The sequence below is a fragment of the Punica granatum genome, chromosome 7 (assembly GCF_007655135.1).
Source record: "Punica granatum isolate Tunisia-2019 chromosome 7, ASM765513v2, whole genome shotgun sequence".
Lineage (NCBI taxonomy): Eukaryota > Viridiplantae > Streptophyta > Magnoliopsida > Myrtales > Lythraceae > Punica > Punica granatum.
In genome coordinates, this window is record NC_045133.1 from 859,783 (window position 1) to 872,437 (window position 12,655).

Consider the following 12,655-nt stretch of genomic DNA (forward strand, 5'->3'; position numbering starts at 1 on the left):
CGTTATCTCACCATTAACACCGTCAAGCGAAGCTGACGTGGCCGAAATGTGACCGACACGTGGCTCTGATATATTTTTAAGAGTTGGTGGAACGTTACATGATGGTTCAAACTCTTTTAAAATTATCACTTACTGGTCCAAAATGTTTTACAGATATAACATAATGGTACAAAATATTTCTTTAATTAACTTAAAGGTCCACCCATATCAATGGCGAGATGACGACGTCAATGGCGAAATAACGGTTTCTACTATCATGTTACAACTTTGAAATATTTTGTACTATCACGTAGCAAAAAAAACTTTTTGGACCAACTTGATACATTAGTGAAACTTTTTGAACCACCAGTGTAATTACCCCTTTTTATAATTATTTTGCTTTTATTGATATGTATGTTTGATAAATGAGAACATAACATGATATCTTAAACACCAATCTAAGTCCTCCAATTCAAAGAAACAAAAGAAAACCAGCACCAAATTTTGCGTAAATCCCACTTTATTGCCCTCTCTCTTTCTCCCCCTCCTTTTTGGGCAATAATCTCTCTCTCTCTCTCCCCTCTTAACTTGAATTCTAAGAGTAGTTTGAACCCTCCATATTTTTCTTGATGTCTTGTCTCTCCCTCTTAGTCATAAAATAATAAACACACTAAACACACGTTCAATTCCCCAACAGATATTGATATATATATATATATATATCAGACATATACATATATAGCTATAGCCACACATACCTTCATATATCAGACTCTCAGAGAGAGATAAGGTCAGTACCCATCTCAACCAAGAGCTAATATATATGTGCCCTCCTTGTTGGGCTTTCACTGATATTGATCGTTTTCACACAGCGGCCTATTACATCGATCGATCAGAGGACGAAGGGAGATGGGGAAACATTCTTGTTGTGTGAAGCAGAAGCTGAGGAAGGGCCTGTGGTCGCCCGACGAGGACGAGAAGCTCTTCAACTACATGACTCGGTATGGAACAAACGGGTGCTGGAGTTCCGTCCCCAAGCTCGCCGGTAATTATCATATTGTTGATCAACTAATCAATTATCATTTAATGTTCGGCTTCAATATTCTCATATCCTTTTGTAAGTTTATTGACACTTCTGTCCAACCAAAATCATCTTCCGAAGGTTTGCAAAGATGCGGGAAGAGCTGTCGACTTAGGTGGCTGAACTACCTGAGACCCGACCTCAAGAGAGGCACATTTTCGCAGGACGAGGAAGATCTCATCATCAACCTCCATAAAATTCTTGGGAACAGGTAGTTACTTGATACAAGCGCATCTAGACTCCGAAAGCCGTAAGTCCGTAATTTTTCTTGTCGTGCTTATTGTTTTGGTGAATGCTTTTTTATCTGGTCCAGGTGGGCGCAAATTGCGGGGCAATTACCCGGGAGAACAGATAATGAGATTAAAAACTTCTGGAACTCGTACCTGAAGAAGAAGCTAATGAAGCAAGGCATCAATCCAGCTACCCACCAGCCACTCGCCGAAGTCCAGGTGAAAGAGGAGAATGACGAATCACTTCTTCAACCGCAAGAGGAAGTTCGAACAGTATCCAGCTTAAGGGCACGCGAGCCAACATTCCTCGTCAATGATACACTCGCTGATCACCATAACATCGGACTAGTTGATTCATCGAGAGGAATGAACGGATCGGCGCTTGAATATTCTTTACCTTTCTTTGAATGCCAAGCAGGTCTCGACCCAGATTTATGTAACCCGAGCTTGATGATGAGTCAGTACCATTCAAACTCGAGGTCAATATTCGACAACCAGAACTGTATAGGCACAAGCCCAGGGATCAAATTCTCGTCCATGCCAAGCCTGACTAACTATGAAAATTCGACCTCCAAGGAGTGTTCCAGCAACAGCTCGAATATCAGCAGTTACAGCAGCGGGATTCAGGTGAACGACGCATCGGAAAATGAAGCCTTCGATTGCCTGTTTCAGTTTGCAGTCAAGTCCAAAGACGACTTGAACCCGAGTTCATGGCAACTGGAGGAGGAGCATCTGGTGATTGATGGCAGCTCAGTAAACTTCAATAGCTACCAGTTAACTTCACTATCAGAAGATTTCACGAGGACGGGCTTTGGCATATTCGACCAATTGTAAGATCCTAATACCTCTGTATATCCGAGATGAGCACATAATCTTTTTCTCCGTCTCCTCGTCGGACGAAGGGAGTACTGATTTCACTACAAAATTAAGTCGAGATATGGGTCTCGGCTTACAATATACTCGGAGATTTCGAAGTTAAGAGAGAGATATACACATACATGTTGACATTTAATACACATATTACAGGGAGAGAAGTTTCTTCTGAAAGGTTTGAGAAATAAAAAAAAAAAATTCTTTTCTTTTCTTTTTAAATATTTTTAGTGCTGAATTTGTATTATTCTCCTTGTTATCTTACAACTTTGTTTCCTATAAGGACTTAAAGAAAATACATATTTTTTTGGAGGTCTATTATTTTCAATAATATTGTTAGTCTTTTCTCCTATCAATTAATCAAATTGTCTGTTCCAATAATAATGCATGCATGGGGGGGGTGTCTTTTTCTTGCTTAGCCCATGGCCGCATAATTCTAATTCTTCCAGTTCAAATATATCACTATTAGACATAATCTGATTGACAGATGGCGACCCAATTAATTAATTTCTTTTATAAATTATATAGAGAACGAAAAGTTTGTATGTTGCTGGCAAATATTATGATAATATTTGTGACAGCTTTACTTGATAAATTCTAGACTACTTTATTATGTCATGTCCATGTTTGTGTATATATATGTATGCATATATGTACATATTAAGAAGGGCCCCTCCAAGAGTCCCATTAATTAAATCGGTGGGAGTGTCCCAAGTAAGGCTGGAATTGCCCTCGAAGAAAAGGCTGAAATTGGCTGTGGCTTTTGATATGTCATTATTATTGAGAGGGTGAGACATCGAGGCTCGGCAGCCTGATGGTTAAGATTTAGGATAGTTATATTAACGTCTAGAGTTTAGCGACGGACCGCATCCTGTGAGAGTAGTTATATCGAATAAAACTCCGGAGTTCGAAGAGGGTGTGACTGCCCACTTTAAAAAATTTATTTTTTCAAATCAAAAAATAAAAGATGTAAAATTATTTTGATTATTGAGAGATTCATGGATTTAGTATAAGTGAGTGAGGTGAAATTTTAAGTGTAGGGCAAAGCTCAACTAAAATAACAATTATTGCCATTTTTCTTCTCAATGTTAACAAGGGATCCTATTTATTTACTTCAGATAACATGTAAGATGGTCAACAAAAAATTTTTAAAATTATAAGACAAACAAAATATTCAAGACATCATCCAACGCAAATTACATCAGAAAAGGAGAAGTATGCGAGCTGAATTCTAGCTAGGAATTCATGCCATAAAGAGTGATTCAGATATTGCAGCTCGACGGATATTATACGAGGCACTGTCATGTATGATAGGAGTCGACACCAATTACAGTACATTGCACGTTATTATTAACACAAATCAGAAAAAGGAAAGCCCCATATAAATGAACTTTGGCCATATATCGCCCATAAAAACTCGCAAAACCATCGATGTACTTTGAGCATCAGAAGCTGAAGTTACTCACTCATCAGCATCGAAGGTGAATTTTCTTCGAGGCCAGACCAATTTGTTTTTCCATCGAACCGAGGAAGAAGAGGGTGTTCCCGAGTCCCGATCAATCTGAGCAGGCCGGACCGACCATCTCGAACTCACGGTTCACACTGTATCAACCGAGACTTATGAGTAACAGAGATTTCGTATATACACTGGTGGTTTTGAGACTATATATCAGCCTTTGCCTCTACAAAGACATTACTCTCTTATGAGAGATATTCTCACCGATAAACCAGCTAACGATGAAAGCAAGCTTTTAAAGAGAGAACCGAATATTGAAAAAGAGATAAAAGACTCATTAGTTCATGCTGCGCTAACAAAAAGCTCAAAACAAAAGAGCTCCTGAAATGTCAGTAAACCAATCATATATTCCATCGAGAAGAAGTTACCAGTAACTTCCCGCTGAAGAAAAGCTGTTTTTCGAATTTACCAGAGCGATGGTCTGGAAAGATATTACTGATGCATCTGCTAGTTACACTTTTCATGATTCGGTCAGTCCATGGAACTATTATTAATGGCTCAATCCTCAACTGAAACAATTGGGTAAGCCAACGCTAAGCATCATGACATGAAAACTGAAACAACACTATAAATTAAGCAGATGAAAAATCAATGAAGAAATCCCCCTGCTGATGAAGGAAGTGCTGAAATGGTAGAAGGTGATTCGGCAATAGATCCTTACCCAAGCTTATGAAGTCAATGTGCAGGACTGGCCGATAAGAGCATGATATCATTTAAAACGGAAGGATATATCGCTGAATATATGCTGTCCAAAACCAGATACGATGTAAGCATACAAAATTCTATCACAGTATCACAGATTAGATCGAAGCAGATAAATCAGCAGCAAGTAGAAAGAAGGGTATAAGCAAGGATTTCCATTAGGAGCAGTGAAGTCGAAGAAAGCCAAGGCAGAAGCTACAAGACGATATAAAAAGCAGAGATAGGAGTAGGTAGCAGGATCTGGCAAACATTGAAAATCACAGGAAGTAATTCAACTGAATTACTTGGATCCAATTATAAAGCATGAGGATTAACAATGTAAGAGAACAGCTTCTTCATTCTATCAAGCCCAATCTCCTCTGAATACAAATGCACATTCTCCTCTGTAGTTGAAGTCTATCATACACGACAAACAGACCGATCTATGTGGAAGAATAAAATTTTGGGTCAAAGAATTCTGATTACAGAGCATGGGGCTGTCTGTGTGGGTGACCTCCCGCTTGAAAGAGAGTGAGTTGATGAATTGCTTTCGCAAAAACCTCCCTAAGGTCGGGGCGCTGAGACACTACGGAACGTGCTGACGTCTCGAGCACATTCAGTGCCCGTACTTGCTCAAGGGCACTACTGTTCCCAACATGAAGGGCAAGATAACAGAGCAATGTAAGCCCGTAAATCTGAGCACGATCGCTTGTCTTTAACAATCTCATTAAGGGAGGCACGCCATCGAATTCAATTATCGCCTTTGAGTGCTCCAAGTGATTAAAATTCTCAGGACAGACAAACTTCCCAAGGGCGATTGCTGCTTCGATCGCTGCATCCACATGTCTCTGTCCAAGCTGTGTAACCAACGGCTTGATAATGCGAGTTTCCCTTGTCGGAAAAGTTCTAGCTAAAGAACCAATTGACCTTATGGCGGGAATTAATAACTCGGGATCATTCTCTTCCTGAAGAATCCTCAACAGCTGTTCCAGAATTGCCTTAGCAGCAGGACTGTTCGTTTTGAAAGCTGCTCGCCTAAGATCAGGATTTGATTCTGCCACAGCCGCCACCTCCATCACGGTCATCAAGCAGTTGAATCGCAAGTCCCCTCTCTCCACCTCGATAATCTTAGCCAAACAAAGCAACCCTTTTGTCTCGGTAATCTTCCTGCTGTTCACCAGACTGCCCCTACACAACCTCCACAGAGCCCCAGCGCAACTGACCTTAAGCTTGAGCTTCATTTCAGGGGTCTCCACCTCCCTCTCCTTCCTGTGATGCCCGCCCCTGCTGCTACCATCGGAATGGGACGAGAACGAGGAATTCAAACTGGAGTAATTGTTCAGCGACTTCGGTTTCCCCCCCAACTCCTTGTTAATCTGAACAAGGGAATGAATGCTCGTTCTACCTGCCTGAATCTTCGGGTCGTCCAAGGCGGTGTCCATCGAGAGTAGTGTGATCAATGGCTTAATCACGTTCTCTCGAGCAAACTCCTCCTGAGCTACATTGTCCAGCTCAGCCATCTGGCCCACCAAATTAGCCACGGAAACCTGAACCCTCATAGGGGAATCAGCTAGAACATGGACAATAGTCGGGATCCCAAGCTCCCGAACAATGATCCGCACCCGCTCTTGATCCGTCCCAAGGTTGAACAAAGCATTTGCTGCAGCAATTTGGGCATCGGGCAGGCCCCCTTCTTTCAGCAGCTTCAACAGGGGCTGAGTTCCACCCTCGTCAACAATCATCTTCTTGTTCCTTTCGTTGTCGCGAGCGAGTGAAGCGAGCTCATTGGCTGCATCAACTCGGTCCTTGAGCTGGCCCATCTGAATCGTAGCGATGTAAGACCAGACCCACGCGAGGATCGGGTCATTGCTGGCGATCGGGGGAAGAGCAAGATTGGCACCGTCTGACTCGAAGATAGAGAGCAGCCATTTCATGTCCGCAATGGAGGACTCCAGCAGGGACTGGACCTGATAGAGTTTACAACGGAAATGAGAATCAAAATTCAAACCTTCGATTCTCCCAGCTCAGGAAATGAAGAACTCAGCAGAATTGAATTGCTTGGGGGAGGGGGTGGGGGGAAAAGTGGGAGTTGCTGAGGACCTTACGGAAGTCGGTGGTGGTGGCGATGGCGAAGACCTGGCGGAGGACGCCGGAGCCGTGCTTCTTGCATTTCTTGACGAGGGTTAGGGCTTTCTCGAGGTTCTTGAAGATGTCGGAGACGATGCGGCGGACGGGGCGCTCGTAGAGGGAGGGGGTGGAGGAGGTAAGGCGGACGGCGGAGCGGAGGAGCTGGGAGAGGCGGTCGGTCTGGTCGGCGAGGTCGGAGCACTCGGGGCGGGTGGTTTCAGCCTCCTGAGCAAGCTTAATGACCCGGTCAGCTAAGATGATCGGGGAGGAGAGCTCCTCCTGAAGGGTCCTCTCCTCCCCGAAGGGCGTCGCCGGAGCAGCAGTAGCTGTAGCAGCAGCCATTCCTTCCTTGCGCGCTCTCTCTCTCTCTCTCTCTCTCTATGTGTCTGTGTTTCTTGTGAGCTGATGCTTTTCCTTTCTTGGACTTTGGCTCTGACTGACTGACCACTAGAGAGTGTAGAGAGAGAGAGAGAGAGAGAGAGAGAGAGAGAGAGGAGAATTGAGTATTGGAATTTTTAGTAGCAGAAGTCTTTGTTTGTGTTCCTGATTTAATTTTTAATATATTTGCACTTAAATTTTATTAGATTTCAAACTTAAATTTATATATTCCCAATATTTTAATTTTATTTGAGGGAAGGTATGTTGGTCCGTGATCCTATCCCTATTTCCCACCACTTTTATTAATTTGATTAATTTAATTTAATTTCTGAATGAAGAATATTGGATTCTTTTTCTTTTCTTTTTTCTTTTTTATGGGGTGGGGGAATCAATAATATAGACTGCCAGGTCAACTTTCCACTAAAAAGAAAAGCCGATTGGAATATATCGTTTTTTTGAATTAAAATTAAATAATTAAATGGAGAATATATGCTTCGTGTTTTAGGATACGTGCAAAAGTAAGCACCCAAAAAAGGATATGTGCAAAAGTAAGGGACATCACACCATGCAAGCTGACCATGATTTGAAGGTCGACTCCTTGCATTACGGGATAGGCGATTGAACCAAATGGCAAAACCACAACCCTTTCCAAGTCGGGATATCTTTGGCAGCCTGACCATGAAGATGGATAAAAGACATGCTGATAAACGAAGTCACGTCGGTCCTTTTAGTCGTCTAGCAAATGGATCCATATACAACAAGGGACTGAAGTTTCCCGACACAACATCCATAGGGATTTCGAGAGTTTGCACAAAGACGAATTGAAAGCAAGTAGAAGAGACAGCTTTTCAAATTTTGCCAGAATTCCACCGGGCAGGATGGGTGAAATTCGAGTGGACAGATATGACTTTTCAAAGCTTTGCCAGAATTCCACCGCCCGGGAAGGTTTTAGCGACCACGTTGTCCTTGACCTCACTGCTGATGTCTTTGGAATCCATATCGCATGACACATTTGGTGGGACATCGACAGCAGGCGAGCAGTTGAAGAATCCATGAGGCTGCAGTACACACGTGCAACCCATTAGTCTCATTGCCGGAGAAGCCATCCTAGGACGCAAAACTGGTTAACAAGCCCGAGGAGAGTATGTAAAAGCGCAAACTACATGTACCATTAGCGTGAAACCTATGCGCTCCACCGGCATAACCGGCCAGTCTTCCAGTCGAGGAACATGAGTGATCCCAAATACATACCTGCAATTTTTATCAGTATCGAGACGATTTGATTATCTTTTGGAACAACCGAAATTGGGATTGAGAGCAACAATTCTTCGACACTATAGGACGATATACAGATATCCAGTACAGAGGGAATAGATGTGGATTACCAAAGGACAATGTTGGTTTCTTCAAGGGGTCTATTCTGCTTCACCCATGTGGGCAATCCTTCACCAACACGTGGATTTTGATTCGGGAACTCACCTCCAGGGAACTTCTCGTACCGTGCATAAGGTGTCACCCAGAGATTATGCTTCAAGAAAGCAGCTCTGCGCAGAAACTTAGCCTCGGAGCCTGCTAATGGAAGACAGTTCGAACCTGGTACAAGCTTGTAGCCAGTTAACTGTCCGTTCCTATTGACAGTCCGAGTGTTCCTCACCTGGAGTATGAAATAGCAGGTGGTCATGCTGAAGAATCTATACGTATATGCTCAAGGATTTATAATTCACAAATTTCCAGCACAAATAGAAAAGCCATATATCAACAAACTAGAATTCCCCTTTATGTTCCCCAACAGGTTCAAATTCTGATCCTAATGTCCAGGACATGCAAACCGTTCAGTATCATGAATAATTCAATATGAGCTTAAAAGGCCGTAAAAATTAGTTCGGAAAACTGGAATATCGACGAAGGCTAGTAGAAAGAGTGCCGTACAATCCAATGGCGGGCAGTCAAAGGATTGCAGTCACGCATCGCCTGCAACTCTGATTTGAGCAGTGTCTCTTCAGCATAGAATGCATTGTTGTGAACATTATTTTCTCCAGGTTCCTCAACCTTCATATTCACCTCAACAACCTGCCAAGATCAGATATAAATCCAAAGTGGAAAAGGCAAATAAGCAATGCTGAGAGATTAATAAAATCCAGTTGAAATACATTATCAATAAAAAATCACGTTAAGAAGCTAGAGCAATGTACCTGATTGTATGCTTCTCCAGGTTTGCAGTCAACAGCCATGTCCATACGAGCGACAAAGAAGTGTTGGTGGACAGGTGCATACAAACCAGGTGCAATCATGGTACCATATTTTCGAACCTCTCCAGGGAGCAATGCTCCTAAGCTCAGAATTCCAGTGAGTTTAACTTCAGCTTCCATCTTTCCATCCTGTATACGTAAGAAGGCAGAATGTAGCTCCATAATATTTCCAAAAGTCCACTCCTTAGAGCTGTCTATCATGTTCCCGAAAGATAAAGTACATATATATATATATATGCAAAGATGGACTATTCAGGAATGAATTAATGATAATATATTTTTAAATCACAGAGGGAATAACTGCATTGCTTGGACAATGTACACGGATGCATAACAGATATATAACAGAGGGTAGGTGCAGGAAAAGTAACATTTGCATTGAGTCAAATATTTGAAATACCGGCCTTTTTAGATATTTTGGACTCACCTGATAGAAGTGCCAGAAGAATCCATACTCATAATTGGCCACAGTGCATATAAAGGACACTGATAGCCGTCTAGACCTCCGAACTTCCGCCAAGCCAGTTCTCCAGTCTTGATGCTTCCACAGGATTCCATGATCTTCCTCATGCAAGCATACACAATTTTCAATCGTTTCCACACCTCCAGTGAAATTTGTAAAATGAGCATCAAAGTACTTGATATAACCCAAACAATCGCATCCCTGCCAAATTGATCGACTTAGGTTAAGAAACAGAGGGCTTGATGGGATTTATTGACACAAGTATGACAAGAATTAACTTAAAAACAGCAAACCGACCTTCTTGAGAGAATGTGCATTCTTCCCGAGGCCGTCTTCCCCAGCATCAAAAGCATTTTTCCTATAATGTGGTTCATTTGGATCCCCATAGGGTACAACCATCTCCGCAAAGCTCAACCTATGAGCTACGGGTCGCCTACCATGACTGCCATCAACATAAGCAACAGAATGTATGACAAGACCCTCCTTGGGAGTAAATCCTATGCGGAAATTCCACTGCCAAAATAAGTAGAATATCAGTACATGCGGAAGGTCAAAAAAGAGTAAGTACAGATTTTCCACAATTAATTGTGACATTCCAGTGACCACTCTACCTTCTGCCATTCCACATAGTATCCACTAACACGGAAACTGGGACCTTCTGGCTGTATTATTTGTAAAGGTTTCACATCACTCCTGTCAACACCTCCTCGTGTTTCACCGGGAGTGTAGTTTCTCAGTGGATCAGCTGGAGGTAGAGGAACAAGTTTACGGTCCTCAAACTCAATCACAACCATGTTTTGCATATCAACTACAATATGAATGCCCTCAACTGGTCGAGCATAACCATTTTCCATAGGACAGTCACTCTCAGTTCTACAGAAAATGAGAGGTTTAGCAAGTCTTCGACTAGGAGCATCAGCATCACTAAAATAACCAGCACACCTACAGAAAGAACATGTAAACATGGATCACAAATAGAAATAATGTAGTATGGAATATCAATAATATTGTACAAGAGCCCATTGATTCCTTAGTTGAACTTACCACGCATCGACCATGACAAGATCCATATCTTCAACTCCCCTCTTTTTCATCGCCTCTATAAACGGAGGAAAATCTTTAACAGCAGCTTCACACTCAGCATACTCAGTTGCATCCTAGGTTTCCGCGGAGTAGTGAAGAAAATCATAAGATAAGGAATCCATGCAGCGTAGCAACTTTTTCTTATAAAAATATTTTGAGAAATTGAGAAATCTATTTCTAATAGTTGATGCGAGAAAGAATCTCTCAAGCCTGAAAGTTCAGGCTAGTCTGAGCTTACCATAGGGGGCTGAACATCAGGAACAGCTTCCGATGAGATCACCTTTCCTCTGTGATGCCCACCTCTAGTAGCAGCATGCACTTCCGATAGCTCGACGACCCATATGCTCGTCTCATTCGTCTTCTTGTTGTAAGTTACAAGTCTAGCTCGCCTTGGAGGGAGCTTGCTCGGAATTATCGGCCCGCCCTTGGTTCGGGGAAGTAATGACGGCTGGAATGGGGGAAAGAAATAAGCATCCGCCAAGGCAACAACATTTTTTTCTGGCTCCAGTAGAACCACTTCAACAAAGCGCATGCTGTCTCTAATCTGAAACGCAAAAGAAAACAGATCAATAACCATCTTATCGAAATTAATCCTAGAAAAGGGAGTATATTGCTACAAAAAAACACGATATGACTCATAAAATAACCTCAGGAGTCGACCCTGCAGCTCTGACAGTCGCCACTGCGACTGAAATTTCAGCTACCGATAAAGGGTCCAAAGGATGGCTTGTTTGAGCTCGTAGCATGACTGGAACACCTGCAAAAATGCAAGAAAATTAACAATCGATCAAACAAAAGAATCGGTAAGATGCAGAGAATCGCTAAGTAATAGTAAAGGTCTTTGATTTTTCCAACCTCGCAAAGAGCTGTTCAGCTGACAACGACAACATACATAAGTAGAACAACAGATTCAGACAAAAATAATTCAATGGTGTTAGGCTCATGGGTGGGCCGACAATCCCGCACATTAACACACCGAACATGTAAAGTTCCATGCACCAGCACAAAAGGCGAAAGGGTCCAAGAATGATGTAAAAGCAAGCAAATACTATCTATGTCGTCGTATTAGCCTTAGCTTTGATGCGTCAGAGCTTTCTCTTTCTCTTGTTTCAACGCTTCTCCAGTTCAGCTATATACGAATCAGGTATGATGTGTACCGAATCATTCATAACCAATCAGGTGATCCGACGAGAACGAAACATGTCGGACGAAATGGATGGAAAAGGGTACCTCCGGGCGTCAGTTTCATTACCTTTGGTCGAAGGATTTGCGGAAGGATCAGGGACAGAGTCGACAGGGCGAATCAGGGAAGCCACGGCGGCGGCGGCCTTCTTGTCCTCGCGGCGGTCGGTCGCGGCCACGGTCCATTCCCCGGAGGCAGAGGCCGAGGAAGGAGCGGCCTCCCGAGGTACGACGACGACGGAGGCGGGGTTGCCCTGGAGGCAACAAGCAGAGGAGGGCGTCGCTTTTTGCGGAGCTGGGGCCATTGCAGGGGGTTCGAGATCGCGCCAAATCCACCGTAGCTGTTGTGAGTCTCAACGCAGTCTACTGACATACAGCAAACCCTGACTCACTCTCTCTCCTGCTAATGCCTCCTCCCCCCTCACCTCACTCTCAGTCCGCCGCCACCACCAACGCGGCCGAGATCGACTCAGGAGCTTCAAGAACTCAAAGCGGGGAGCAGGGACAGGATCAGAGAACCTCAGTGACGGAGATCAGAGGACCTGGGAGGACGGAGACGCCATGAAAGGACGAGTGAACGGTAATGTCAGAGCTCAGAGAGAGAGAGAGAGAGTGAGAGAGAGGTGACAGAGTGGCAGAGGTCAAGAGCCCCCTTTGCTGCTATTTATATGGGAGAGGCCATCATCACGTGCACAACTTCAAGTTGGAAACTTATTTTATTATTATTATTTTAGGTCCATAATTATCAACTTTTTATATTTTTATTATTTTATTTACTTTTTGGGTCAAAATAAATGTCTAATTGAATTTCTTTTT

At 43.0% G+C, this 12,655-nt stretch overlaps 3 protein-coding genes across 3 annotated transcripts; 1 reads left to right on the top strand and 2 right to left on the bottom strand.

Annotated features, from left to right (window-relative positions):
- Positions 1 to 616: 616 nt before the first annotated feature.
- On the top strand, positions 617 to 2,481 carry LOC116212920 (myb-related protein Hv33-like). Its single transcript, XM_031547672.1, has 4 exons — positions 617 to 769; positions 852 to 1,024; positions 1,142 to 1,271; positions 1,374 to 2,481. Exons 2-4 carry the CDS (start codon positions 889 to 891, stop codon positions 2,122 to 2,124), a joined length of 1,017 nt encoding a protein of 338 aa, XP_031403532.1. The 5' UTR covers positions 617 to 769; positions 852 to 888; the 3' UTR covers positions 2,125 to 2,481.
- A 948-nt stretch (positions 2,482 to 3,429) lies between these two features.
- LOC116212919 lies at positions 3,430 to 6,963 on the bottom strand. The gene is made up of 2 exons (XM_031547671.1): positions 6,458 to 6,963; positions 3,430 to 6,324 (listed from the first exon to the last, which is right to left on the bottom strand). The coding sequence occupies exons 1-2, from the start codon at positions 6,824 to 6,826 to the stop codon at positions 4,840 to 4,842; spliced, it is 1,854 nt and encodes a 617-aa protein (XP_031403531.1). The 5' UTR covers positions 6,827 to 6,963; the 3' UTR covers positions 3,430 to 4,839.
- Positions 6,964 to 7,490: 527 nt separating this feature from the next.
- Positions 7,491 to 12,481, bottom strand: LOC116212918 (copper methylamine oxidase-like). Its single transcript, XM_031547670.1, has 12 exons — positions 11,910 to 12,481; positions 11,305 to 11,414; positions 10,896 to 11,201; positions 10,619 to 10,731; positions 10,186 to 10,516; positions 9,872 to 10,087; positions 9,539 to 9,775; positions 9,055 to 9,240; positions 8,792 to 8,932; positions 8,248 to 8,516; positions 8,032 to 8,113; positions 7,491 to 7,920 (listed from the first exon to the last, which is right to left on the bottom strand). Exons 1-12 carry the CDS (start codon positions 12,142 to 12,144, stop codon positions 7,774 to 7,776), a joined length of 2,373 nt encoding a protein of 790 aa, XP_031403530.1. The 5' UTR covers positions 12,145 to 12,481; the 3' UTR covers positions 7,491 to 7,773.
- Between the last annotated feature and the right edge of the window lie 174 nt (positions 12,482 to 12,655).

Excerpts from the sequence above, each read along its gene's own strand:
- LOC116212920 (XM_031547672.1), top strand. The coding sequence starts at position 889 with ATGGGGAAACATTCTTGTTGTGTGAAGCAGAAGCTGAGGAAGGGCCTG. Across the intron at positions 1,025-1,141 it reads TTCCGTCCCCAAGCTCGCCG|GTTTGCAAAGATGCGGGAAG; the intron begins GTAATTATCATA and ends CATCTTCCGAAG. Across the intron at positions 1,272-1,373 it reads CATAAAATTCTTGGGAACAG|GTGGGCGCAAATTGCGGGGC; the intron begins GTAGTTACTTGA and ends TATCTGGTCCAG.
- LOC116212919 (XM_031547671.1), bottom strand. The coding sequence starts at position 6,826 with ATGGCTGCTGCTACAGCTACTGCTGCTCCGGCGACGCCCTTCGGGGAG. Across the intron at positions 6,325-6,457 it reads CCACCACCGACTTCCGTAAG|GTCCAGTCCCTGCTGGAGTC; the intron begins GTCCTCAGCAAC and ends AAACTCTATCAG.
- LOC116212918 (XM_031547670.1), bottom strand. The coding sequence starts at position 12,144 with ATGGCCCCAGCTCCGCAAAAAGCGACGCCCTCCTCTGCTTGTTGCCTC. Across the intron at positions 9,241-9,538 it reads TCTTCTGGCACTTCTATCAG|GATGGAAAGATGGAAGCTGA; the intron begins GTGAGTCCAAAA and ends TTACGTATACAG. Across the intron at positions 7,921-8,031 it reads GCATAGGTTTCACGCTAATG|CCTCATGGATTCTTCAACTG; the intron begins GTACATGTAGTT and ends TGTGTACTGCAG.